Source organism: Ranitomeya variabilis, chromosome 6, assembly GCF_051348905.1.
Source record: "Ranitomeya variabilis isolate aRanVar5 chromosome 6, aRanVar5.hap1, whole genome shotgun sequence".
NCBI lineage: Eukaryota > Metazoa > Chordata > Amphibia > Anura > Dendrobatidae > Ranitomeya > Ranitomeya variabilis.
Window position 1 is genome coordinate 267,494,969 of NC_135237.1, and position 27,808 is coordinate 267,522,776.

Below are 27,808 nucleotides of genomic sequence, written 5' to 3' on the forward strand. Positions count from 1 at the left end.
GGATGCTCCTCAGTTCCCTGTGCCACTGCGTAGCTGTACATGTGCTGTGATGTCTTTGCCCTGCTGCATGACTACCCACATGTGCGGTCCCTAGCTGCTGCTGTGGAAGCTATCCACGGGTTGCGATGTCCTGTGTAGGTGGTGCATGACTTTCCACCTGTGTTCAGGCTAGCAGTTGCTGCCAGGTGCCCTAAGCCACAGTTCCTCTGCTGACTGTGCAATAATGGTTTGTTTGTGCTTAGGGTGCGCGTGGCCACACTTACCCTGCTTTTGTCAGGGTTTGTGTGTGCACCTGTGTTCCTCCCTCACCCTGTTGCTGATGGGCAGCTCCTATATAAACTCTCTCTTTCCTGTTCGGCGGGGCCAGAGCATTGCATTGTGTTTCTGTATCTTGCCTTGTGAGTTAGGTATCCAGCTCCCGTTCTGTCTGCAGTCTGCTCTGGGGGCAGAGTACCCAGATCCCGCCTACTCTGGGGGCAGAATACCCAGATCCATTTGTATCTTGTTTTTCCGCCTGTTCTGGGGGCACAGTACCCAGATACCGCCTACTCTGGGGACAGAATACCCAGATCCGTTTGTATCTTGTTTTTCCACCTGCTCTGGGGCAGAGTACCCAGATCCGCATATCTTGGAGGATGCATATCCAGTACCTGATCCTGTCTGAGCTGTGTCCTTTCTGTTATGTTCCTGAAGTCCTTTTGTGTCTGACACCCCATACCTAGTGACTGTACTCCTGGGCCTCATGTTTTAAAGATGGAGTCAGGAGTTTCTGCTGAGCTTTTACTATGCTGTGCTCAGCCTGCTATGCGGTGCTAACCCCATCTGGCCCAGGTCCAGTACGGCGGTGCTTGCACCATCACGCTTTATTTCCTTCCTAGGTCCGATGACCGGAGCATGACGGCTGTAGCTAGGAACCTGTTGACCACTGCTACCTGGTCCTGTGCCATCTGAGTCGCAGCCTGTGTCTGATGTCCTGATGCCCTGGGCTGCGACGCCAATGTCCCAGCCAATTACCTTGGCTGCCACGCCAGTGTCCCAGATGTCTATCCTGTGTCCGATGACCTGATGTCCTGCTTATGTCCTGATGTCCTTCCTGTGTCTGATGTCCTGATGCCCTGGGCTGCCACACCAGTGTCCCAGCTCATGACCTGGGCTGCCACGCCAGTGTCACAAATGTCTATCCAGTGTCCTGATGTCCAGCCTGTGTCCTGATGTCCTGCCTGTGTTCTGATGGCCTGAGGTCCATCCTGTGACGACGTAAATCCGGAATCGGTGTCTGATGTTCTCCTGCTGAGCCTGTGCTATGCCTGAGACCTGAGAGAGAGGCCGTCCTAGTAAGCCCATGCCACATGACCCTGAACTGCATCAACCCGTGATGACTCCTGCATCGTCTAATGTCTGGCCAAGGTGTCCTGCCTGTGTCCTGATGTCCTGCCTGTATCCTGATGTCCTGCCTGTGTCCTGATGTCCTGTCTGTGTCCTGATGTCCTGCCTGTGTCCTGATGTTCTGAGGTCCACCCAGTGACAATGTCCTTCCGCGATCGGTGTCTGATATTCTCCTGCTGAGCCTGTGCTATGCTTGTGTCCTGAGAGAGAGGCCATTCTGGTATGACCGTGCCAGATGATCCTAGACTACATCAACCCATGATGACTTCTGCCATCGTCTGACGTCTGAGACGTTTACCCTTCCTAGACTTATGGAATTGGGATCCTGACATCATTATGTTTTGTTATGTACTGTGCTTTCATTTAAGTAAACTTTGTTTCTTCATACCTGAAGTTGTGTGGTGTAATCTAGTTCTGCATATCGACATCTTGTTCACATGCTCAGCTGCCACAAGACCCTGCTCTGGGCCCTAGTCTGGGTAGGTCCAGGTTACTCTATGTGGTCCAGTGGGCCACATTGCATTCCTTCTTGGGACGCTTGCCCATGTCGTCATGGTCAGGCGACATGGAGGTGTCGGCTCGGCCGCGTCTGCGGTTGCAGCCGTAACAATAAGTGGTAAAAGCTCTCTTTAATGAACCACCCAGCAGCCATATATTATGGACTATATTGTGTATTATTAATTTTAGCAAGGAGAGCAAATGACTGAACTGGTACTTCTTTCCCAGAGGTCAATGGAGCCTTACATCTTTCTAATATGCATTAAGATTTGTAAACAGGTAATGAAAGCAATTATAGCATGTGTATATTATATAAATCATATAAAGAAAGGTTTGTTTTTGTTTTTGTCCGTATCATTGCAGTTTTCTCTGAGTGACACTTATTACATTTTTTTTCTCCTCAGTACACCTCTTTACTTGATTTTTCATTTTTATCTCATCTTAAAAATGTTGAGATATCATTCTTGGCAATGGCTTCCCCGTCGTATAATTAACTACATCTGGTATAGGAAATTAGATTTGGTTGGAATAAAATAGTGCTGGATGTCACTCCCAGCAGCTTTAGGCAGGATGTGGTGTACCACTGGTATTTAGATTAACTTACAATTTTCAAATTGCATGCATAACATGTACCATGAAACCAATAGACTAATATGCAGAATCTTCTCTTTCTAGATTCTACTGCAAGGTAAAAACCCTGGAATAATGTGGGAATTCTCAATGCCCAGACATGAGAATGAGAGGAGGTTGACTCCGAAGCACAACTTTACATGGGCCATTATTCGCTCGGAGTGTTCTGCCTCATGTGGAGGAGGTATTATGTTGCAGTTTTGTGGTGAACTATATGCTGTACACTAGTTTTATTGTCTTGTAAATTTAATTCTGTTTTTTTTTCTGTTTAAGAAAACCACTACTTTTTTCTACCTAGCTTTATTTCTTAATTCTTCCTTTTATTGTTCCTGCTGTTGATATTTTTGGCAGTTCAAATAATACTTCCATAATACAACCTTGCAGAGCCATAATAATTATATCACATACAGAGAAAAAATATTGACATAGAGCTTAAATAATATTGCCATGGAAAGTGAGAATGATCAAGTAACACTGTGGTACAGTATTCCAATAACCCATCCATATATTTGTTATATGTATATATGTATGTATATGTATGCGTTCTAATCGTTAGCTGCCACAATCCAACTTACATTATAGATGGTGCTAGAAGCCATCTTCAGAGTATACTGGGCAAATCTATGTACTATCAGATGTGGGGTTACAGCTGCATTACTGTTACTCAGTAGGAATGGAGAAAGATATGCTTTTTGCCATCATGTCAGGGGAACAATGCAAGCCTTGCAGGGCACAGTGAAATACAAGACACAAGCTCATTATCCAGTTCCTGGAACAAAAGTCATTTGCACGTTTAGGACCCAATCAAAGTGTTTGTCAGAATACTGAAAAAATACACTTTGAATAATCACATTTTGTGCTCAATTTGGAGTTGCACAAAAATGTTGCAACTTTTGGGGTTTTCCCTGCAGTTTGAAGCCATTCCTCCATAATGGATGGAGCTGGGGAGGAGCTAACATAGGTATGGCAAAGACCCCCTGTCAAATTAAACAAAAGTGCTGACATTTTTTTACCAAAGAAATTGTGCTCCATTCCCTGACTGGAGTAATATTTCTGGTGAGGTGTTTATGCTTACCACTTATATATTGCACCAAATTAAGTGGCATGCACATCTTAATGATTTCAGTAATCTTATTCCTTCATGTCTCTCATTAAGACTGGTGTGCAAAACAACTTACTAATCACCAAAACTAACAGACAATATTCTTTACTTTTCCCAGACTTGCCCTCTGGTTTCAACACAGTTGTTCACTCTCTCTCAGTACAAATATTCTCTTCACTTGGCATCAAAGATATTGCCCTGTGGGATATCCTCATACCTCATTAATCGCAAATTTAGGATCTCCTATTCCCATACTACTTCCTCATCCCACCTTCTCTCTGTTGGCGCAGTTAGATCTTTTACTCTTCTCCATCTATTCCTTTTGGCCTTGGACAACTCAAAGTCCTATGGTTTAAGTACTATCTATATGCTAATGACACACAAATTTACCTCTGTGGTCCAGATGTCACATCTCTGCTGTTCAGAGTCCCAGCCATATCTTCCTTCTCATCACTCTTTCTAAAAAGACTCAAAGTAGACAAAACCAAACTCATCTTTCCCCTTCTCATTTATCCCCACCTTAACCCATGACTCCGCACTGTTTCAATGTAATAATAGAACAACATGGCACTCGTAGTAGTGTATAGAGTAGGTGCTCAAGTAGGGTATCCAGCCCAACAAATCCAAATCCAAAAAACTTGGCACTCTAGATGAATAATTATCATATGCAAAAGGTTTATTGATGTTCATCCATAAAGGCAAGTCGAACGTTTTCGGTCCACATTCGGACCTTCATCAGAACAAATATAAGAGATATGGTGCAGGGAGAAACGTTAATCCTGTCTCTATAAATTCCAATATTGGTAGGGCAGCCAGGATGCAGCAAGAAGTCCTGTCCACGTAGGCGTACGTGTGATGCGACCGGAGTCGCTGGGTAAATGGCGCCATTTACCCAGCGACTCCGGTCGCATCACACGTGCGCCTACGTGGACAGGACTTCTTGCTGCATCCAGGCTACCCTACCAATATTGGAATTTATAGAGACAGGATTAACGTTTCTCCCTGCACCATATCTCTTATGTGTGTTCGGATTTGGATCCGCACTGTTTCAAATCACACACAAGTCCTTATTGCCTTCTACCACCTCCAACTCAAAAATATTTCCAGAATTTGTCCTTCCTTCAACCCTGAATAGACTAAAATGCTAGCACACACTGTAATCAACTCCTGCCTCGAATATTGCAAGATCTTCCCTCTCTTGCCTTCCAACTAATGCACTTGCATCTCCAGTCTAACCTTAACTCTGCTGCAAATTATTGCACCTCTCCCATTGCTACTCCTTTGCCTCTGCCTCCCTGTCAATCCCTTAACTGACTTCAAATTCACCAGTGATTCCAGTTTAAAATGCTACCTATGATTTACAAGGTGGTCTGTAATCTGTCCCCTCCATACAACACCAAAGAAGTCTCCCAATATTTTCCCACACATAATCTGTTTTTTACCTGCTACGGACATTTTATGGTTTTTAAAAGTGCTAAAGTTTGAAAAAAAACTGTTAGGGCATGTGCACATGATGTATTTTCAGGTGGCTCAGCCCAGAAAACTGCCTGAAAGAAAGCTCAGACACTCATCAAACAAATGAACATGTGCATTTCTATGTAATAACTACTTGCTATGTTTAGATCTTTAAATGTCTTTAAACCACTTCAAATATCAAAAGATGCCAAGTGGCTAAAAGTGAGCCGACCATTCTTCAGGTTTTTTCCCATCCTGAAGACACTCTATACTTAACAATAAAAGTCAACGGAAAGCTAAAAGGATGTCCCAAAACTGCCTGAATGTCTTTTTGAGCTTTTTGCCAGCATTTATGTTTCAGTAAACTCTAGTGGTTTCTTTACTGTTAAATAGACAAAAAAATGATCAGAAATGACAGTAAAAAACAAATGACACAAAAACAGTAGAAAAAGGCACTTGAAAAAAATGCAGACTGTCAAAAGAGAGAAAGCAAGCACTGTAGAAACTACAAATAGACACAGTAGAATGCTTTTGACATGTCATAAAGCATCTTCCTCTTGTAAAATCTGGCATGTGAGGCTACTTTCACACTTCCGTCGGTACGGGGCCCTCGCAAACCGTCGGCCCGACGTACCGACGGACGTTGTGCTAAATTTAGCACAACGTGGGCAGCAGACGCAGTTTTACAATGCATCTGCTGCTCATTGTGATGAGCGGGGAGGAGTGGGCGGAGTTTCGGCCGCACATGCGCAGTTGAAAATGATGGACACGTTGCACAAAAAAAGCGTTTTTTTGTGACGGCGGTCCGCCAATTACCGACGCATGCAGTGCCACGATGTACGGAATGTGTGTCCATACGTCGTGCTGCGTCGCTAATACAAGTCTATGTGCAAAAAACGCAGGCAACTTTGCAGGATGCGTTTTTTGCACAGAACGACGCATTGCGACGTCTTTATAAAGACGGAAGTGTGAAAGCAGTCTTAGCCCGTGTTTAACTCCTTCATGACCTTAGACGTATCCATACATCCAGGTCGGCTGCTACTTACCGACCTTGGACTTATGAATACGTCTAGATGATTTTGTGCTCACAGAGGCTGTGCACACATGATAGCCGCCGGTTGTCAGCTGATTCTGACAGTTGACATTCGATACTCAGTGCCAGGAGCAATGTCCGCACCGCTTCTGGCTCTTCAACCCTCTAAATGCAGCATTTAGCGAGCAGGTAGAGGGAAGAAAACCTCTCTGCCCTTGGATTGGAGACCCCACAACATCATCGAGGGGCCCCAATCGTTGTCATGATGACATCCAAGGCACTAGCAAGGTAGATAGATCATGCACAGTGCATGATTTAACTAACTTGTGTCTGCAAGGCTGACAGGCTATAAGGTATAGCAATGCTCCTGCATTGCTATACTTTATATCTGCGATCAGAATGCAGAGAGTGAAAGTCCCATAGTGAGACTTAAAACAAAGTGAAAAAAGTTGCAAAAACATTTAAAAGTCACAAAGTAATAATAATTTATATGTACACTGCTCAAAAAAATAAAGGGAACACTAAAATCCCACATCCTAGATATCACTGAATGAAATATTTCAGCTGCAAATCTTTATTCATTACATCGTGGAATGTGTTGAGAACAATAAAACATAAAAATGATCAATGTAAATCAAAATGAATATCCCATGGAGGTCTGGATTTGGAATGATACTCAAAATCAAAGTGGAAAATCAAATTACAGGCTGATCCAACTTCAGTGGAGATGCCCCAAGACAAGGAAATTATGTTCAGTTGTGCGTGTTGCCTCCATGTGCCTGTATGACCTCCAAACAATGCCTGGGCATGCTCCTGATGAGGCAGCGGATGGTCTCCTGAGGGATCTCCTCCCAGACCTGGACTAAAGCATCCGCCAACTCTTGGACAGTCTGTGGTGCAACGTGACGTTGGTGGATGGTGCGAGACATGATGTCCCAGATGTGTTTGATCGGATTCAGGTCTGGGGAACGGGCGGGCCAGTCTATAGCTTTAATGCCTTCATCTTGCAGGAACTGCTGACACACTCCAGCCATGTGAGGTCTGGCATTGTTCTGCATTAGGAGGAACCCAGGGCCAACCGCACTAACATATGGTCTCACAAGTGGTTTGAGGATCTTATCTCAGTACCTAATGGCAGTCAGGCTACCTCTGGCGAGTACATGGAGGGCTGTGCGGCCCTCCAAAGAAATGCCACCTTACACCATTACTGACCCACTGCCAAACCAGTCATGCTGAAGGATGTTGCAATCAGCAGATTGCTCTCCATGGCATCTGCAGACTCTTTCATGTCTGTCACATGTGTTCAATGTGAACCTGCTTTCATCTGTGAACAGCACAGAGCGCCAGTGATGAATTTGCCAATCCTGGTGTTCTGTGGCAAATGCCAATCATCCTGCACGGTTTTGGGCTGTGAGCACAACCCCCGTCTGTGGACATCGGGCACTCAGACCATCCTCATGGAGTCGGTTTCTAACCGTTTGTGCAGACACATGCACATTTGTGGCCTGCTGGATTTCATTTTGCAGGGCTCTGGCAGTGCTCCTCCTGTTCCTCTTTGCACAAAGGCTGAGGTAGCGCTCCTGCTGCTGGGTTGTTGCCCTCCTACGGCCCCCTCCACATCTCCTGGTGTACTGGCCTGTCTCCTGGTAGCGCCTCCAGCCTCTGGACTCTACACTGACAGACACAGCAAACCTTCATGCCACAGCTCACATTTATGTGCCATCCTGGATGAGCTGCACTACCTGAGCCACATATGTGGGTTGTAGAGTCCATCTCATGCTTCCACGAGTGTGAAAGCACAATCAACATTCAAAAGTGACCAAAACATCAGCCAGAAAGCACTGGTACTGAGATGTGGTCTGTGGTCCCCACTTACAGAACCACTCCTTTATTGAGTGTGTCTTGATAATTGCCAATTTCCATCTGTTGTCCATTCCATTTACACAGCATGTGAAATTGATTGTCAAACAGTGTTGCTTCCTAAGTGGACAGTTTGATTTCACAGAAGTTTAATTTAGTTGGAGTTACATTCTGTTTTTTAAGTGTTCCCTTTATTTTTTTGAGCAGTGTATACTGTATTTTAGCAAACCTTCCTGGCATATATTTCTGACTGGAGGCGTACATCTTTTAAAGTACTGATAACTTTACAAACTGATGTTACAGATTTGAATAATTTAATAGGAATATGAAGTGTTCTTCTGCCAGTTTTATATGATTTTGCTTTGAATGACACTCTTCTAGAACAGTTTATTTTTTTCAGCAATATTTTGGCAAAAGTAAGCGTCACACATTTAGTAGAAAAAAAAACCCCTTCTAAAATAATGCAACATTTTACGTCAAGTTGGAGATTATTCATAACTCACCCCTTGACAGAACACATAGCCAAAAATACAGACAGTCAAGCTGTGAATGTTGTATTATGAAGCACATTTAAAGTCCAATAGAGCTAATAAAGTGAACACAATTTTACAACCTTACTCAAAGCATAAACGTTGTTGTAGCAAGTTTTTCATGAATGCCTCAAAATTTCAACACATAAATACAATCTGAAATGAGTGATGATTTAATGTCTATAATACTTCCTCCTCATTGCTTGTACAGTTGCCAAAATAAAGGTTTTATTGAGTGGTTACTATGTAGTCCTCATTAAATTAGGTGATAGTTTGATAGTTTTATGCTTTCCAAGCTAAATCTTATGGGAGGTAGTAGATGGCCTTTTACATTTGTAAATTTTGGATTAAAACGATGGTAGCTTATGGAGAAAGCTAGATAGGCGTATATTTCGGTTGCATATTGTATGTTATTACATTGCTACACCACACTAGAGAGGCTTATGTTGTCAATACAAGGAGGTTCTTCATGTACTATCTGTAAATATTGTTATATTAATGTATAAATGTAATGCCCAAGTTGGTCACCAAGCCATGTGTATAAATGTACATATCATTAAAGTGGATATCCGAGACCTAAGAAAAAAAGGCATGTAGTTGCAAACAAGCAAACTACCTGTCTGTTATACCTGGCGCCGGTAATTTACCGCTCCTATCAGAGATTCAGATACTCCCTGTCAACAGAGCAGCAGTTTATCTTCCCGTTGACAGGGTGGGATTACTGGTGTCATGCTGATTGACAGACGGTTTCCGCTGTCTAATTGTGGAAGCCGACTGTCAACCAGCATGACACCAGTAGTCCCGCCCTGTCAAAAGGAAGAGAAACTGCTGCTCTGACAGGGAGAATCTGAATCTCTGGCTGGAGCTGCCAATGACTGGCACTGGGTACAACAGGCAGACACTTTCCTCTGTTAATAACTACATGCCTTTTTTTTTAAGTCCAAGATGACCTCTTTAACAATTACTTACCAGCAACAAACTGCACTAACAGGCTGGGAAATTGAGCTGAGTTACAAGCAAACAGCACTAGAACATTGTTAGTGGCCCTGTCTTAAATTGTTTACTTCAGCCTGCCAAAATATGGTGGTTTTAAATCCAGGCACCCTAAAAAGACATGGCTTGTGGTGGTGTTTTCATGTCTGGATCACACAAGCATGTGTAATCTCAGATTTATGATTGAATTGTTCATATCGCGATCATTTAGAGGGAGCAGCTTTGCATTAGTAGTAAGCTGCGCAGTGTAGTTGCTCTATATAAATGACACAATAACTTTATAATAAAAGTAGCAGTCTGTCTCCGAGGTAGAACATCAACATCTCAAATATTGTAATAGTCCACTGTAGCAAATGCACCATAGAAGAAACTCATTTCATCTGACTCTATATACAACCCCTGGCAAAAATTATGTAATCACCAGCTTTGGAGGATGTTCATTCAGTTGTTTAACCCCTACCCGACCTGTGACGCCATGTAGGCGTCATGAAAGTCGGTGCCAATCCGACCTGTGATGCCTATGTGGCGTCATGGAGGGATTGCGTCCCTGCAGATCGGGTGACAGGGTTAACTCCAATTTCACCCAATCTGCAGGGACAGGGGGAGTGGTACTTCAGCCCAGGGGGGGTGGCTTCACCCCCCCCCCATGTCTATGATCGCTCTGATTGGCTGTTTCACTTTCAACAGCCAATCAGAGCGATTTGTAATATTTCACTTATGAAAAGTGGTGAAATATTACAATCCAGCCATGACCGATGCAGCAATATAATCGGCCATGGCTGGAAACCCTGATCTGCCCCCACCACTGCCACTGATCTCCTCCCCAGTCCTCCGTCCTATGCTCTTCTCCCCTCCGTCCTCCTGTCCGCTCCCACCCGTCCTCCTGTCCGCTCCCCCGTGCTCCGATCCCACCCCTCATAATCCGATCCCCCTTGTGCTCCGATCTCGCCCCCTCATACTTACCGAGCCTCCCGGTGTCTGTCGGTCTTCTCCATGGGCGCCGCCATCTTCCAAAATGGCGGGCGCATGCACAGTGCGCCCACCGAATCGGCCGGCAGATTCGTTCCTGGTACATTTTGATCACTGTGATAAAACCTATCACAGTGATCAAACTAAAAAAATAGTAAATGGACCCCCCCTTTATCACCCCCATAGGTAGGGACAATAATAAAATAAAGAAAATACATTTACTTTTATTTTTCCACTAGGGTCAGGGTTAGAATTAGGGTTAGGGTTAGAATTAGGGTTAGAACTAGCGTTTGAGTTAAAATTAGGCTATGTGCACACGGTGCAGATTTTGCTGCAGATCCGCAGCGGATTGGCCGCTGCGGATTCGTAGCAGTTTTCCATCAGGATTACAGTACCATGTAAACCTATGGAAAACCAAATCCGCTGTGCTCATGGTGCGGAAAATACCGTGCGGAAACGCTGCGTTGTACTTTCCGCAGCATGTCAATTCTTTGTGCATATTCCACAGCGTTTTACACCTGTTCCTCAATAGGAATCTGCAGGTGAAATCTGCACAAAAAACACTGGAAATCCGTGGTAAATCTGTAGGTAAAACGCAGTGCCTTTTACCTGCGGATGTTTCAAAAATGGCGCGGAAAAATCTCACACGAATCCACAACGTGGGCACATAGCCTTAGGGTTAGGGTTGGAATTAGGACTATGGTTGGAAATCGGGTTAAGATTAGGCTTGTGGTTAGGGTTAAGGTTAGGGGTGTGTTGGGGTTAGGGTTGTGGTTAGGGTTGGGATTAGGGTTAGGATTAGGGTTAGGGTTGGGATTAGGGTTAGGGGTGTGTTGGGGTTAGGGTTGTGGTTAGGGATGTGTTGGGGCTAGGGTTGGAGTTAGAATTGAGGGGTTTCCACTGTTTAGGCACATCAGGTGTCTCCAAACGCAACATGGTGACACCACTGATTCCAGCCAATCTTGCGTTCAAAAAGTCAAATGGTGCTCCCTCCCTTCCGAGCCCTGACGTGCGCCCAAACAGTGGATTACCCCCACATATGGGGTACCAGCATACTCAGGACAAACTGGGCAACAACTATTGGGGTCCAATTTCTCCTATTACCCTTGTGAAAATAAAAAATTGCTTGCTAAAACATAATTTTTGAGGAAAGAAAAATGATTTTTTATTTTCACGGCTCTGCGTTATAAACGTCTGTGAAGCACTTGGGGGTTCAAAGTGCTCACCACACATCTAGATAAGTTCCATGGGGGGTCTAGTTTCAAAAATGGGGTCACTTGTGGGGGGTTTCTACTGTTTAGGCATATCAGGGGCTCTGCAAATGCAACGTGACGCCCGCAGACCATTCCATCAAAGTCTGCATTTCAAAATGTCACTACTTCCCTTCTGAGCCCCGACGTGTGCCCAAACAGTGGTTTACTCCCACATACGGGGTACCCGCATACTCAGGACAAACTGGGCAACAACTATTGAGGTCCAATTTCTCCTGTTACCCTTGTGAAAATAAAAAATTGCTTGCTAAAACATAAGTTTGAGGAAAGAAAAATGATTTTTTTATTTTCATGGCTCTGCGTTATAAACTTCTGTGAAGCACTTGGGGGTTTAAAGTGGTCACCACACATCTAGATTAGTTCCATGGGAGGTCTAGTTTCCAAAATGGGGTCACATGTGGGGGAGCTCCAATGTTTAGGCACACAGGGGCTCTCCAAACGCAACATGGTGTCCACTAACGATTGGAGCTAATTTTTCATTCAAAAAGTCAAATGGCGCTCCTTCCCTTCCGAGCCCTGCCGTGTGCCCAAACAGTGGTTTACCCACACATGTGAGGTATCAGTGTACTCAGGAGAAATTGCCCAATAAATTTTAGGATTAATTTTATCCTGTTGCTCTTGTGGAAATGAACAAATTGAGGCTAAAATAATTTTTTTGTGAAAAAAAAGTACTTTTTCATTTTTACGGAATAATTTGTGAAGCACCTGGAGGTTCAAAGTGCTCACTATGCACCTAGATAAGTTCATTGGGGGGTCTAGTTTCTAAAATGGGGTCACTTGTGGGGGAGCTCCAATCTTTTGGTACACAGGGGCTCTCCAAACGCGACATGGTGTCCGCTAACGATTGGAGCTAATTTTTCATTCAAAAGTCAAATGGCACTCCTTCCCTTCCGAGCCCTGCCGTGCACCCAAACAGTGGTTTACCCCCACATATGAGGTATCGGTGTACTCAGGAGAAATTGCCCAACACATTTTAGGACCCATTTTATCTTTTTGCCCATGTGAAAATGAAAACATTGTTTCTAAATGATCATTTTTCTGACTAAAAGGTTAAATGTTCATTTTTTCCTTCCATATTTCTTCGGCTGCTGTGAAGCACCTGAAGGGTTAAGAAACTTCTTGAATGTGGTTTTGAGCACCTTGAGGGGTGCAGTTTTTAGAATGGTGTCACGTTTGGGTATTTTCAGACATATAGACCTCTCAAACTGACTTCAAATGTGAGGTGGTCCCTAAAAAAAATGGTTTTGTAAATTTCGTTGTAAAAATGAGAAATTGATGGTCAAATTTTAACCCTTATAACTTCCTAGCAAAAAAAATGTGTTTCCAAAATTGTGCTGATGTAAAGTAGACATGTGGGTAATGTTATTTATTAACTATTTTGTGTCACATATCTCTCTTGTTTAACAGAATAAAAATTCAAAATTTGAAAATTGCTAAAATTTTCAAAATTTTAGCCAAAATTCCATTTTTTTCACAAATAAACGCAAAAATTATCAACCTAAATTTACCACTAACATGAAGCCCAATATGTCACAAAAAAAACTATCTCAGAACTGCTAGGATCTGTTGAAGCGTTCCTGAGTTATTAACTCATAAAGGGAAACTGGTCAGAATTGCAAAAAACGGCCAGGTCTTTTAGTTCAAAATAGGCTGGGTCATGAAGGGGTTAATTGTGTAGAAAAAAAGCAGATCACAGACATGGCACAAAACTAAAGTCATTTCAAATGGCACATTTCTGGCTTTAAGAAACCTTAAAAGAAATCAAGAACAAAAAATGTGGTAGTCAGTAATGGTTACTTTTTTTAACCAAGCATAGGAGAAAAATTATGGAGTCAATCAATTATGAGGGAAAAAATTATGGAATCACCCTGTAAATTTTCATTCCCAAAACTAACACGCATAAAATTACATCTGCTCGTTAGTCTGCATCTAAAAAGGAGTGATCACTCCTTGGAGAGCTGTTGCACCAAGTGGACTGACATGAATCATGGCTCCAACATGAGAGATGTCAATTGAAACAAAGGAGAGGATTATCAAACTCTTAAAAGAGGGTAAATCATCACGCAATGTTGCAAAAAATGTTGGTTGTACACAGCTGTGTCTAAAATCTGGACCAAATCCAAACAACATGGGAAGGTTGTTAAAGGCAAACATACTGGTAGACCAAGGAAGACATCAAAGTGTCAAGACCGGAATCTTAAAGCAATATGTCTCCAAAACAGGAAATGCACAACAAAGCAAATGAGGAACGAATGGGTGGAAACTGGAGTCAACGTTTGGAGTTACAAATACTGATGTAAAATACTGACCAAATACTGAGCATGTGAATGTGGCTTTATTGGCATTAAATAAACTGCAGAGAAAGGGTTAAAAGATATGATGCTTTAAGCCCTACTTATTGGATCACTTTCCTGCCTACTATCTAGAACAGTCAAGTAGTTATCATAAATCTGCCAACTATGGAGAGAGGTGTCTCAAAGTAACTCTCTCGCCAAGAACTAATAAATAAAGACGTCGGCTCTATTTTATGATATGCACACAGTTATCATATCTTAGAAAGGATATAATGGTGGAGTTCAATGTCAGATCTCCATGCTACTACAGCCAAAGAATTAGTCATATGTTGGAGCTAGTTATTATTATGGGATTGTTAAACAATTCTATGCTTGTTTCTCCATAGAGATTGGAGCTGGCCCTCACACAGAAAAACTTTTCGCTTTGTCTTTTGTTATACATTAAATCACTACATTTTGCGCATGCCACTGATTGGAAAGGCATGGGGAGACATGACCTAGCATTTTGCTAATGAGAAATGTCCATGATTAGGAACTTTGAACAGTGTTTATTTGTTTCTAGTAGTGGGTGACAAGAGGATCAGCCATGGAAAAGATGAGAAGTTTGTATCTAATTACGAGTACTGTCAATTACCTTTTAATTTCCTAGAATTCTTCAACCACTACAGTTGGTCCCATTGTCTGAGATGTCAAATCTACTGAATAAAATGGCAATTTAAGAAGATTGTGGTTTATCTAATTACTAGATATTTCCTTGGGTGGAAATCCCAGAAAACTTTTTTGTTATCCAAATGACAAATTGAAGTGAAATTGAATAACTGTTTCCTGACCAGCAGTGGTTCTTGGCTTTAACACCTTTCCAATGAAGGACTTAATATTACGTCCTATGTTGTATTCAGATGTATGAAGCAGGCTCAGAAGTTGATGACCAACTATGTTGCACAGGCGATATTTGCTTGTAACAGCAGTGACCAGAGTTGGCTCTGATAGCTGCTGTTTAGCAATTTAAATGCTGCTGTCAAGCTCTGACCATGCAATTTAAATAAACTGATTCCCAGTGTCCACATTTGAGCCCCTAGATATAGTCACGGGCTGCTGATGAGTTGTCTTGGATTGCTGAGGGCCACCCTTGACTGCCATATTACTCTATAATTTTCTATACCAATTGCAACACCATATTTATGCAGTGTATAATCAAGCAATTGAAGAGGTTCAAGTTCCATAGGGTTACTAAAAAAAAAAGCAAATACTATAATTTAAAAAATAGATTTTGAATTGTGTTCTAATCTCCTTCTAAAACTACAGAAATAAAAAATATACAGACATATTTGGTATCTCCTCATCAATAAAAATCCAACCTCTGAAAATATAAAATTAATTATCCTGAACAGTAAAGAGCATACAGATAAAAAAAACAAAATAAACAAGACACCAGATTTTGCAAAAAAAGAAAAAAAGTCATTTAAAGGTCCATAGACAAAAAGTAATCAAGAAAAATAGTAGTAATGGGTTTCAAAAACTGATGACACAAGCCAATTTGTACATTTTTCCTTTTTAGGATTATGTGCACACATAGTGTTTCTGCTTCAAAAATGATTAGAAAGAGTGGAACTATCTAAATCCTCCTCCAAATCTCAAAACTCCTCAAAAACTTTGAGTTTCTACTTAGATTTTATCTTGAAAAGTCCGCAAAAAACTCCGTGTGCAGATAGGCAATAAATCAGAAAAGAGTGACCGCTGTCACTGGGGCTGCAACAGTACAAAAAGTTTTTTTCCTCCATCAGGATGGAGGAATAAAAGTTTTCTCTACTCTTGCAACCTTGTTGAATGCTGTCACTCTTTTCTGTAGTATAATCAAACCCCCAAGAGAAAAAGTTATGAATCATGGAAGAAAATGAGGAAAAACAAAAGTGGAAAAATTAAAATTCATAGCTCTGGGAATAGGTTTAGTGGCAAAAGCAAGATTTTATTTCTTGCAGCATTTTATTCTAGTTGTGATTTTTTAAATTTTTATTTTGTTGGGCAGATGGATGGGAAAAAAATATTTTGGTATGAGTTCTGTGTATTACGGTAATCTTGCATTTTCATTAACAGTTTTTCATTTTTATGAGCTAACGTGGTTGCAGTAAAAATAATGTAGTTCTTCCTTTCGTTTTCAATTGACTTTTGATGTTGGATCAATTAATTGGCACAAAACTGCTCTATTTTATCAAATACTTGAGTGTGATCTCATGCTATGTAGGAAAGACCACTCACCAATTTCGGAGACCAATTTTGGAACATGTAGGAGATGTTAATAGGAAAGATGATAAGCCAGTAGCGAGAGATGTCTGCCTACACCATGGAGATGATGCCCGATGTTTGAGATTTCAGGGAATGGAGGTTGACAAGAGGGTTTTACGCAATCAGGCTCAGTAGATTTTCCATTTTAAGTGTGAAACCACTGGGTTTGAATGATGCGATTTCATATGTCCCATTTATTGGAAAATTAGGGCTTGTACCAGCATCTTGGATAACATTGCCCCTAGTTATCTATTTACTTAATATACAGAAGATGGGGCATTTGGACTTCATCACTGCCCATTTAACAAAAATTTGCTTCTAATTAGTTTATTCGTGCATACTTCACTTTTCCTGCCTGCGGAAGTCCCCTGATAGTGTAGACCTAATGGGTACAGCTCACTCGCTTGCCTGTGGTGTCATGAGTGTTGATGTGTTTTGTGCCCTTCTGCAGTAGTACCACTATATTGTGATCCATCAATACTATCGTAAATGGATCATATACACCTTTACTTACTGTGGTTGATGCAGTGCTCCTCTTAGGTAACTTACGACTGTTTAGAAACTGCATGGTGCTTGCCTGCATGGAGAACACTGTTGTTTATTAGGTGTCATGGCTGACTCCTCCGTGACATCGCAGGGGTGTAGACCCAGCTCTGATGTCCAGGTAGAACCTTTTGCATCTGTTTCTAGGTGTGACGTCACTAAGGGGGTGTGGCTATGTTTTTAAATGTCCAGCGTTGTCAGCGCCACTAACTATACAACCTTCTATAAGGGTGCACATGGAACGTGCTCCTCTTAGAAATGTTAGACACCGAACAGCCACTTTAGGGAAGTCAGCTAGAGCATAGGGATGGTGCATGCAAATAGAATATCGGCATGACCAGAGAGGCGGATAGCTTTGAACTATCATGCTGAAATTATGATTTAGATCTGGGGATGACATGATAATTGTACGCAAGCAGCAGCTTCCCATAAATAACCATGCTGTGGCTGGTTAGGGAATGAGTGCAATATCATGATAAAGACTAGGGAGGGATATGTGCAATCAAGATATTTAGAAGATCAGTATAATTATTATGAATAAGTGCTCTTTGAATGGCCCATAGTGGGCTGTCTGGAATGGGAGTGTAGTAAAGGACAGTTGGTATGCACTAGGGTTGAGTGAAACGGATCGGACATTTTCAAAAGTCGCCGACTTTCAGCAAAGTCGGGTTTCATGAAACCCGACCCGATCCCACTGTGGGATCGGCCATGCGGTCGGCGATCTTTGCGCCAAAGTCGCGTTTCATGTGACGCTTTCTCCGCCATTTTTTCAGCCAATGAAGGAGTGTGGGCAGCGTGATGACATAGGTTCCGGCTTGCTTTGTGCGGCGTCACAGGGGGTAAAACCGCCATCTTAACGTTTGGGATATAGCGATTTGCACAGTGAAACACAAACTTTGCAGGGACGAAAGAGAGAGAGAGAGAGAAAAAAAAAATCTCCCCATTGACCTGCATTGGGTTTCGTGTTTCGGTTGGCCCCGACTTTTCACAATAATCAGCCAATTTCACACGATCCGACTTTCGAGACAGTCGGGTTTCACGAGACCCGACTCGATCCTAAAAAAGCAAAAGTTGCTCAACCCTAGTATGCACTATTGACTTACAGCTGCTACATAATAATTGGGTCAGTTCCTATAGGAAAAACAACTATTAGACTGTATCCTCATACATTCTTTTTTGCTGACTCACTGCTAGTTAAGTTGAACTTGAGTCTATTGAGAACTTTAAATCTGGGGTCAGCCCATAGATAGTTTGATGGCTATTTTGGGATGACAGGTTATTTATTTTTTTAGGGGGTTCTGTTTTGTCCCATTAGATTAAAGGTCAATATATAATAAGTTCTCCTGATGAGTCGTCTATAGTTTGAACGACGAAATGCGTAGAGATTATAGGCTGGAGAGTGAGTGTGAATTGTCACCTCACCCTATATATATATTGTTGAGACGTTGGTTTATGTTTGTATTAGTCAGTCTCATAATATCTTTCAGAGGGTGAATTGTGCCTACAGCTATTTTTTAGATTTAATAACGTTGAATTATATCTCATATCAGTGATATGTCTAATGGAGGGATAATTTATTGAATTTTTCAGTGATTTCTAGGTATAAAAAGAGCATTAGAGCGCTCTCTGTACTGTCCCCTCATATATTTCTACATTGTAATAAGATCACGCCTAAGCCTTCATTTTTCCTAACGAAAAAAACCCAAGTGTGATAATCCATCCTGGTATTGCAGGTCACTCATTCCCTTAATAACCTTGGTTGCTCTTCTCTGCACCTGCTCATGTGCAGCTATGTCTTTCTTATACAGCAGAGACCAAAATTGTACTCAGTATTCTATGTGTGGTAGCACCAGAGAATTATATATAGGCAAACCTATGTTCTTGTCACAATCATCTATGCCTCCTTTAATACATCCCATTATTTTACCTGCTTTGGCAGCAGCTGCCTGGTACTGATATGTTGAGTTTGCCATTCACCCATTTGACCAAGTCTTTCAGTGACAGTTTTGCCATGTGTTCTACAATTTAGTGCATAATTATACATTTTAATTAATCTGTCCAAGGGCATAACCTTATATTTATCTACGTTAAACGTATTTTGCCATTTATCAGCACACGCCTCCAGCTTATATAAAATAGTCTGTAACATTGTTATTTACCTCTGTGTTGATTACCCTGCAGAGTTTAAAATAATTTTCATATATTGAGATTGTAATCTGCATGCCCTCTACAAGGTCATTAATAAATGTTAAAAAGAGGACCCAATACTGACTCCTGTTAACTGTGACCCAATCCAAGTGTCAACCTTTAATAACAATCCTTTGTCTCCTATCACTGAGGCAGTTGTTAACTCAGTTACACATATTTTCCCCTAGTCCCATTACATTCATTTTATAAACCAACCTCTTGTATGGCACCATATCAAACGCCTTTGAAATGTCCCTATAGACAACATCCACTGTATTTCCCCTGTCCTTTCTAGAACGTATCTCCTCGCAGAAGCTGATCAGATTTGTTACAGGACTAATCCCTCATAAACCCATGTTGATTCTGGGTCATGAGATTATCGTTACTAAGATTCTTTGGGATAGCATTTCTTCGAAGATCTTAATTTTGCCACCAGTAGAAAGTAAACTTATTGGCCTATAATTTCTAGGCTCAAATTTTATTCCCTTTTTTAATATTAGCACCACATTTGTTATGCACCAGTCCTGTGACACAGACCTTGTTGTTATTCAATCTGTTGATATTAAAAATAATGGTCTCTATCACAGTACTTAATTCATGCAGTACTTGGGGGTGCATACCATCCGGACATGGGAATTTGCCTTCTCTTGTTCTTTTGAGGCAGCGCCGTACTTCCTGCTCTGATAAGTAGGTGGCATTTAATGGAGAATTTATAGTATCCCTGATCATGTGGTCTGCCATGGGATTTTCTTGTGTAAATACTGCAGTTAAATAGGCATTTACTAGATTTACCCCACAAAACTAAAATCAAATTTATTTGCATACTGCATCTACAGTAAGTCAGGCATTCTCAACAGGCATTTATATTAAAACAACTCTTTTTGCTGTTTTTTGCAGTCTCTAGATATTTCAAATACACATTTTGGAAGCACCGTAAATAAGAATTACCTCAAGTAGAGATTTTGAAAATAGGTAGAAATAATGCATAGTTATCATTATTAATCAACTATTAATTAGCAACAATTTACCAGTACCAGAGAATGCCTTAAATCAGCTCTCTAATATTTTCTTAAATCTGATACCTCCAATGCCCTTTATAAATATTTATTTTTAGGCACTAACCACTGTTATAATTAGCTTTATTTTAAAATTCCTGCCATTCTCTCTATGCAGCTAATCACTATAATTTTTTTGTATTACTTCACTTCCTGTGACATTTTGTTCAAGGTGAGTGTCAAATGGGAGGTGACAGTAGGATGGTAATGCTGTCACATCCCCACAGCTTCACTCACCCTTTCTGAAGTGACATGTTATCTGGGGGTGGTGCTGTGGTAACTTACCTCAGCTTCTTTCACTGAAGTCTCTTGGTGATGTCTGGAATCAGTTGCTGTGATGGAGGCAGGGTAAGTGACAGCAGCACTGACTCACAGCTTCTGTAACTGCCCTAAAACTAGGGCGCCCTTCATTTCCGGTGTGGTGATAGAAACTGTTGGATGAAGCTGTTAATACTTACCCTTTTTCTGTCACTGCCCTTGATGATGTCTTATTTCAGTGAAATAGGTGGTGAGAACATAAGCTGTGGGGCAAGGATTGCAGAAGTAGCATGGATGCTGTGAAAAAAGCTGCAGTCACTTCTCCCTGCCTCCATCATCGTGATTTACCCCGGACATTATCATGGGATGGCAGTGAAAGAATCCCACTGACGTCGTCCTGTTTGGGGGTAATAGAAGTTACGTGTAATTGACTCCAGGACCTTTCTCCTCTGACAACCCATTTGAGATTCCCATTAAATGAAACATCAAAGGAAGCAAAGTAAAAAGGTTAAAAAAAACTAAAAACAACAACCCAGATATACACTCACCGGCCACTTTATTAGGTACACCTGTCCAACTTCTTGTTAACACTTAATTTCTAATCAGCCAATCACATGGCGGCAACTCAGTGCATTTAGGCATGTAGACATGGTCAAGACAATCTCCTGCAGTTCAAACCGAGCATCAGTATGGGGAAGAAAGGTGATTTGAGTGCCTTTGAACGTGGCATGGTTGTTGGTGCCAGAAGGGCTGGTCTGAGTATTTCAGAAACTGCTGATCTACTGGGATTTTCACGCACAACCATCTCTAGGGCTTACAGAGAATGGTCCGAAAAAGAAAAAAAATCCAGTGAGCGGCAGTTCTGTGGGTGGAAATGCCTTGTTGATGCCAGAGGTCAGAGGAGAATGGGCAGACTGGTTCGAGCTGATAGAAAGGCAACAGTGACTCAAATCGCCACCCGTTACAACCAAGGTAGGCCTAAGAGCATCTCTGAACGCACAGTGCGTCGAACTTTGAGACAGATGGGCTACAGCAGCAGAAGACCACACCGGGTACCACTCCTTTCAGCTAAGAACAGGAAACTGAGGCTACAATTTGTACAAGCTCATCGAAATTGGACAGTAGAAGATTGGAAAAACGTTGCTTGGTCTGATGAGTCTCGATTTCTGCTGCGACATTCGGATGGTAGGGTCAGAATTTGGCGTAAACAACATGAAAGCATGGATCCATCCTGCCTTGTATGGAGCATCTTTGGGATGTGCAGCCGACAAATCTGCGGCAACTGTGTGATGCCATCATGTCAATATGGACCAAAATCTCTGAGGAATGCTTCCAGCACCTTATTGAATCTATGCCACGAAGAATTGAGGCAGTTCTGAAGGCAAAAAGGGGTCCAACCCGTTACTAGCATGGTGTACCTAATAAAGTGGCCGGTGAGTGTAGATATTAGCAGGATAGGGAGAATAGTAGTGGATTTTAAAATAAAGCAAATAGTGGTTAAAGTTTAAAGATATTTATAAGGGATACTATGCTCATCAAAGGTAAAAAGTATCCTAGATTTGTAATTAAAATCTGTCTAAGGCTTCTTTCACACTAGCGTCGGGCTCAGCCCGTCGCAGTGCGTCGGGCCGAGGTTACCGACGCAAGCGTTGTATACGCCGCACAACGGGGGCAGCAGATGCATTTTTCCAGCGCATCCGCCGCCCCATTGTGAGGTGCGGGGAGGTGGGGGCGGAGTTCCGGCCGCGCATGCGCGGTCGGAGAAAGCGGACCGTCGGCAGCAAAAAACGTTACATCAGCGTTTTTTTTGTTCCGATAGTCCGCCAAAGCACAACGCATCGGATGCGACGTGTGGCAATCCGTCGCAATGCGTCGCTAATGCAAGTCAATGGAGAAAAAACGCATCCTGCAAGCACTTTTGCAGGATGCATTTTTTGTCCAAAACGACACAGTGCGATGGAGGACAAAAAATGCCAGTGTGAAAGTAGCCTAATTGTGGGAAAATAATAAGATGCAGGTTGTTTGTCCTATTGCAGGTTACATGAACACCAAAGACGCATGCTACAAAGATCTGCGGATTCAAGTCAATACTTCATTCTGTAATGCAAAGAATCGACCTATTACAGGACGGGTGCCCTGCAACTTACAAGCTTGTACCCCAGGGTAAGTCACAAATCTGCACATATAATAAAGGAAGTCATGACATTGTGTTAAAATAATTTGGACTTCTAGCAAATAGCTTTTAGTGCTTGTGGCTGAGGCCCCAAAAGCACAGACTAAATAGTCTTCAAGCACACAGTTACTTATTATCTACAGATTTGTAATTATATTCGTTCAACCTCAACCACCTCCTTAACTTTGCTATTGAGGAGTAACTACTAATGTTCTAACATTAAGCAACTATGTGAATACCTTCATATCAGAGGTTTTGTGAAATATTTTTTTTTTAGAATTACTGTACAATGTTAATAAATTATTTTATTGAAGAATAAGCCATCAATGCCAGATTGGTAGGGATTCATCTCCTGGCACACTCTCGATCGGCTGTTTAAAGGGGCCACGTCACTCACAAGAACACTACAATTGACATTGCTCTGTATATCTGAATACTGTCTCCTTAGTAGCCACTCTGTTGGGTATTGTACTGTACTCCTATTTGCTTTAATGCATTGCAGATCAATGTAAACATTGAAGATGTTTCAGAATTGCAGCACCCTGGTCAAACTTCTGATGCCTAGTGTTGAACCCCACCAAACTGATATTGATAGCCTATCCTAACGCCTCACTCACACGTCAGTATTTGGTCAGTAATTTGCATCAGTGTTTGAATGCCAAAATCAGGATTGGAAGTTGCAAAGAAAAACTATAGTTGAAAGCTTGACAGCTGTTCTGTGTTTTGGAGACTCCTGATTTTGGCATACCATTACTGTTGAAATACTATCAAAAATACTGATGTATGAATGAAGCCTTACTATATTCCAATAATTTTGAAATGTCAATAAGGCCAAGTGAATTTTTACCCCAGACGCCAGTACATAGTACATAAGAAACTGTCTACTAAGTAGCAGAGTGCTGTGAGGATGCTCGAAGTAGAAAAGGGGAGGAGCTAAGATCAATTTTTGGCAATGCCGTAAATGACTAGTGTAAAATTAATTTTCCAATTTGAGCACAGTTACAGAAGAAAATTAAAAAAGAATCCTGTACACTTCCTGTACCCCTCCAAGCGCTTGGATGAAGCATAGTTTTGAGGTTGTCTAATGTTTCATTATCTAACGGTATAGTAGAGGACAGCAGGACAAATGACAATACATGACTGGACTGGACATGACTGGACTTGAAAATAAAGCTGTTTTGTGGGCAAAACATCAGCAAGCTGTGAGTTGTTGGCAAATCAAAATCTCGTTATAGGCATTTTTGTGCAGGAAACCAATTCACAAGTGTTAGATTTGTTGCAGAAATGTCTATAACTAAAAGTCAGCTTCTATGCATGAGAATGGGGCTGATTCTGCCGCTCTTACATGGATTTCTACAGGGCTCATTTAGATGAAAAGAACAGAAGCATAGATTTCTGCAATTTGTCCATCTGGTGTGAATATACTAATAGCTAGAACTTCATATGACTATTTCAGTTTATGTAGATTCATGAACACAACTAGTGGTCACTTAGGAAAGGACGTGCTCTGAGTATATGAATGCTATGCACCCCAAATAAACTATCACCTTTATATATGATGAATACATAAACATTTGTGAACGGAACTTGTAGATCTCTTACATTAAGTGTGTAGCTAGATCTAAAAATTGTAACGATTAACAATCATGTTTCTATTTTCAGTCTTTTTTTTTTTTTTACAATTTAGATCAGCTACCTTGGTTATAGACATAACATTACAACTGCTATTTTCGCACCCTTTTTTAAAATATGTTCCAAGCTTCCTATTAAAATAAGGGTTTCTGAGATGCTCTTTCTGCTGTCAATCCTTTTTAATTACATATCTGAGCATGCAAAGATAATATTTCACAAGTTGAAAAATAAGACTGACATTAGGTCAAGTAAACCAGTTTAATATTTTAATAAAAACTGACGAAGTGTAGACAGCAGAAAGCAGCCTCGGCGTATTTTGGAAGAGATTTAGAAATGGACATTTGCTGTCACTAATCAGACATCTGCTAGTTACCTTAGTGAGCACTGGGCCCAGTGGGGCTTTAAGAGCCTTTAGTAATGCAGGAGACATAGATTATTTATGATAGCGGTGTTACACGGCATATTTTATAATTCACTTGAGACAGATATATTTGTCATTCTTAAATAAATCCCACTGATGTCATAATCCTTCGCCTGCACAGCAGAAATATTTGCATCAACTCAAATCAAGATAGAAATGGATGCAGGTCTGGTGACTGAATTATCCACAAGCACTTCTACAGTTTTTCCCAGGTTCCTCACTTTCTTTATGTCCATTGGATTGGTTTCTTAGCTCTCTGACTTAGAAGTTTCAGGAACAGCCGGATGACAACTAATTTTTAAACTATTACATCCCTACAAGAGTTATCACCCAACTTTCTAAGAGCTCAAATGTTAAAGTGACCATAAAAGAGACTGAATTCTTGGTTCCTTCAGATGATAAATCGCTGCCAAGAGTCTACCACTCTCAACAATGAAAATATATTCTCGCTCGGCAAAGGTTAGGGTTGGGGAGGGGACACTGGGTGGATTAGTTTTTTAGCCTGAATCAGTGTTACATCCCAATCTTGCCAGTATATAACTAGATGTATTTACATTTAAAGGGGTTTCCACTTCATAACAAAACACTGAACATGTAATTGAGCTCATGTTGTAAAGACCCACAAGTTACTAATATATTTATTTCCAAAGGTGCAAAAATCTTCAACTATCAGTACTGGAACCTGCAGTCCCACTTTGTTCTCAACATGGGAGGTTTTTTTTTGTTGGGATATCGTCAGAGGTTTATTTGCAGGAGATTGGCTTACTGGTTCTCTTTCTGTCATGATAAGACCGAGAAAGTGACTTGGCCATTGAAATGAGGCAGTGAGCCAGCTCCTTTCACAAACCGGAGTGCCGACAGAGCAAATCCTCTCATTTGCTGAACACAAACTGGAAGTGGAGAATTGGGAAACTTTTGGAAATACAAATTATATTAGTGAAGTATATTGATATTAGGCTAAACTATTTTGATGGGATTATTGGACTTATTTTTTTTTATAAATTTTTATTCTATTTTTTTAAGAGCTGGAAATAGCAAAAATAGTAATTCCGTAATAGGTCTTAATTTAATTTGTTGACCACATTCATTATGACGTTAAATTAACATGTTAATTTTATTAGTTAGGTTGACCCCTTTTTTTTTTTTTTTTTGCTTTACGACTCTACGACAGCAGCACAGAATGTGTCAGTGACCAATGTCTAAGACAGGCAAAGAGAGAGAGAGAGACACAGACAGATGGAGAGACAGAGAGATATACACACAGATGGAGAGACAGAGAGCAAGAGAGAGACACAGACAGAGAGAGACAGTCAGAGAGTGTGAGACTGGCAGACAGATTCACAGGCAGAGAGAGAGACAAAGAGAGGCAGACAGAGAGAGACAGACAAGTGGTGTAGTCACTGACATACTCTGTGCTGCTGTAGCAGGGTCTCTGGATGGGCCTGTGTACGTATGAGTGGTTGATGAATAAGAAAGAGAGACAGACTTTCTCTCTGTCTCTATTATTATTACTTCTAACACTGATTACCAGCCTCTTTACACCGGCTGAGGAAAAATGATGACGAGAGATAGTCCTCAATACAGTATAATGTAGGTCCCAAATAGTACATATGGTACAATGCACTGACCATGGTCCTTAATAGAGTATAATACAGCACCTTTGAGTATACTATTACTGCAGCCCCCTCATAGAGTATAATGCAGCACCACACACAGTATAATGTAGCCCTTCATAGAGCAAAATGCAACCCCCTCACAGTATAATGCAGCCCCCTCACAGTATAATGCACCCCTCAGAGTATACTGCAGGCCCCTCAGAGTATACTCCAGCCCCCTCAGAGTATTCTGCAGCCTCCTCAGAATATAATGCAGCCCCGCTCACAGTATAATGCAGCCCCCTCAATATAATGCAGCCCCACACACAAATAGTATACTACAGCCCCCCCCACACAGTACAAAGCAGCCCACACACACAGTATAATGCAGCCCATCACACACAATATAATGCAACCTCCCCACACACACAGTATAATGCAGCCCAACACTCACAGTATAGTGAAGCTCCCAAACACAGTATAATGCAGCCCTCACATACACAGTGTAATGCAGCCTCCCAATCACAGTGTAATGCAGCCCCCCACACAACCACACACAGTATAGTGCAGACACACACACTATAATGCATACACACACACTACTTACCTCTCCTCCTCATTCCCCGCTGCTCTGGCTTCTGAAGAGCTCAGCATCTCATCAGCTCCACTGCTGACACATGCTGAGGAATAGGGGAAGAGATGGGAGAGGGAGCATCACGTGACGCTCTCTCCTCCATCACTGCTTTCAACTGCATCAGCATCTACGATGTGGGTGGGTGGCGCTGGGCCGCTCTTACTCAGGGACCCCACAGTGGCACACCAATGGCTGAGGGCCCCTGGAGGAGCAGGAGCCCTAGGCAGCTGCCTGGTCTGCCTGGCCCTAATGTCTGCCCTGATTATTATTATACCACTCTATGCCTATGAAGCTACATTCTCAATGTAGTAGGAAACCCTGGTACGTGTGTGTGTAAAGTTTATGTATAAGTGTGGAATGTGTATGGTATGTTCATATACATATGTGTAATGTATCTCTGTCATATAGTTTAATATATGTGTTATCTATTATATTTGTATATATTGCCTTAATTGTTAGCACTCTTGCTTTGCAGCCCTGGGGTCAAATCCCACCAAGGACAAGGTCTGCAAGGAGTTTGTATGTTCCTCCCTTGTTTGTGTGTCTTTCCTCCAGTTCCTCCCACACTCCTAAGAAATACTGATAGGCAGTTTAGCTTGTGAGTTCCAGTGAGGACAGTGATGATGATGTCTGTAAAGCACTATGGAATTAAAGGCGCTCTATAAATGAGTAAAATACTGGTTATTCCACATTTTTATATTGGTGGAATTGCACAGTACTTGTAAACTACTAACAACTTTGCAATTAACTTATTATTAACCCATTTCTGCCATCCGACGTGCTATTCCGTCCACGTGACCTGGAACTAAATCCCCATGGACGGAACAGTACGTCATTACGGATCGGCTGCGCACACAGGGGAGTGTGCGGCTGATCAGGGCCGGGTGTCAGCTGATTCTCACAGCTGACTCCCAACATTAAGTGCCAGGAATGGTAATGGACCGCTCCAGGCACTTTAACCCCCAGAACACTGCGGTCAAACACTGCGATAAAACATGGGGGCTGA

General features: G+C 41.7%; 1 protein-coding gene across 1 annotated transcript in view; it reads left to right on the forward strand.

The window, feature by feature from the left end:
- ADAMTS16 (ADAM metallopeptidase with thrombospondin type 1 motif 16) overlaps positions 1-27,808 on the forward strand; it is a 370,445-nt gene that overhangs the window by 311,570 nt on the left and 31,067 nt on the right. Inside the window, exons 17-18 of the mRNA XM_077269610.1 lie at positions 2,560-2,698; positions 22,384-22,510. Coding sequence (XP_077125725.1) covers positions 2,560-2,698; positions 22,384-22,510 — 266 coding nt within the window. The remainder of the gene's footprint in view (positions 1-2,559; positions 2,699-22,383; positions 22,511-27,808) is intronic.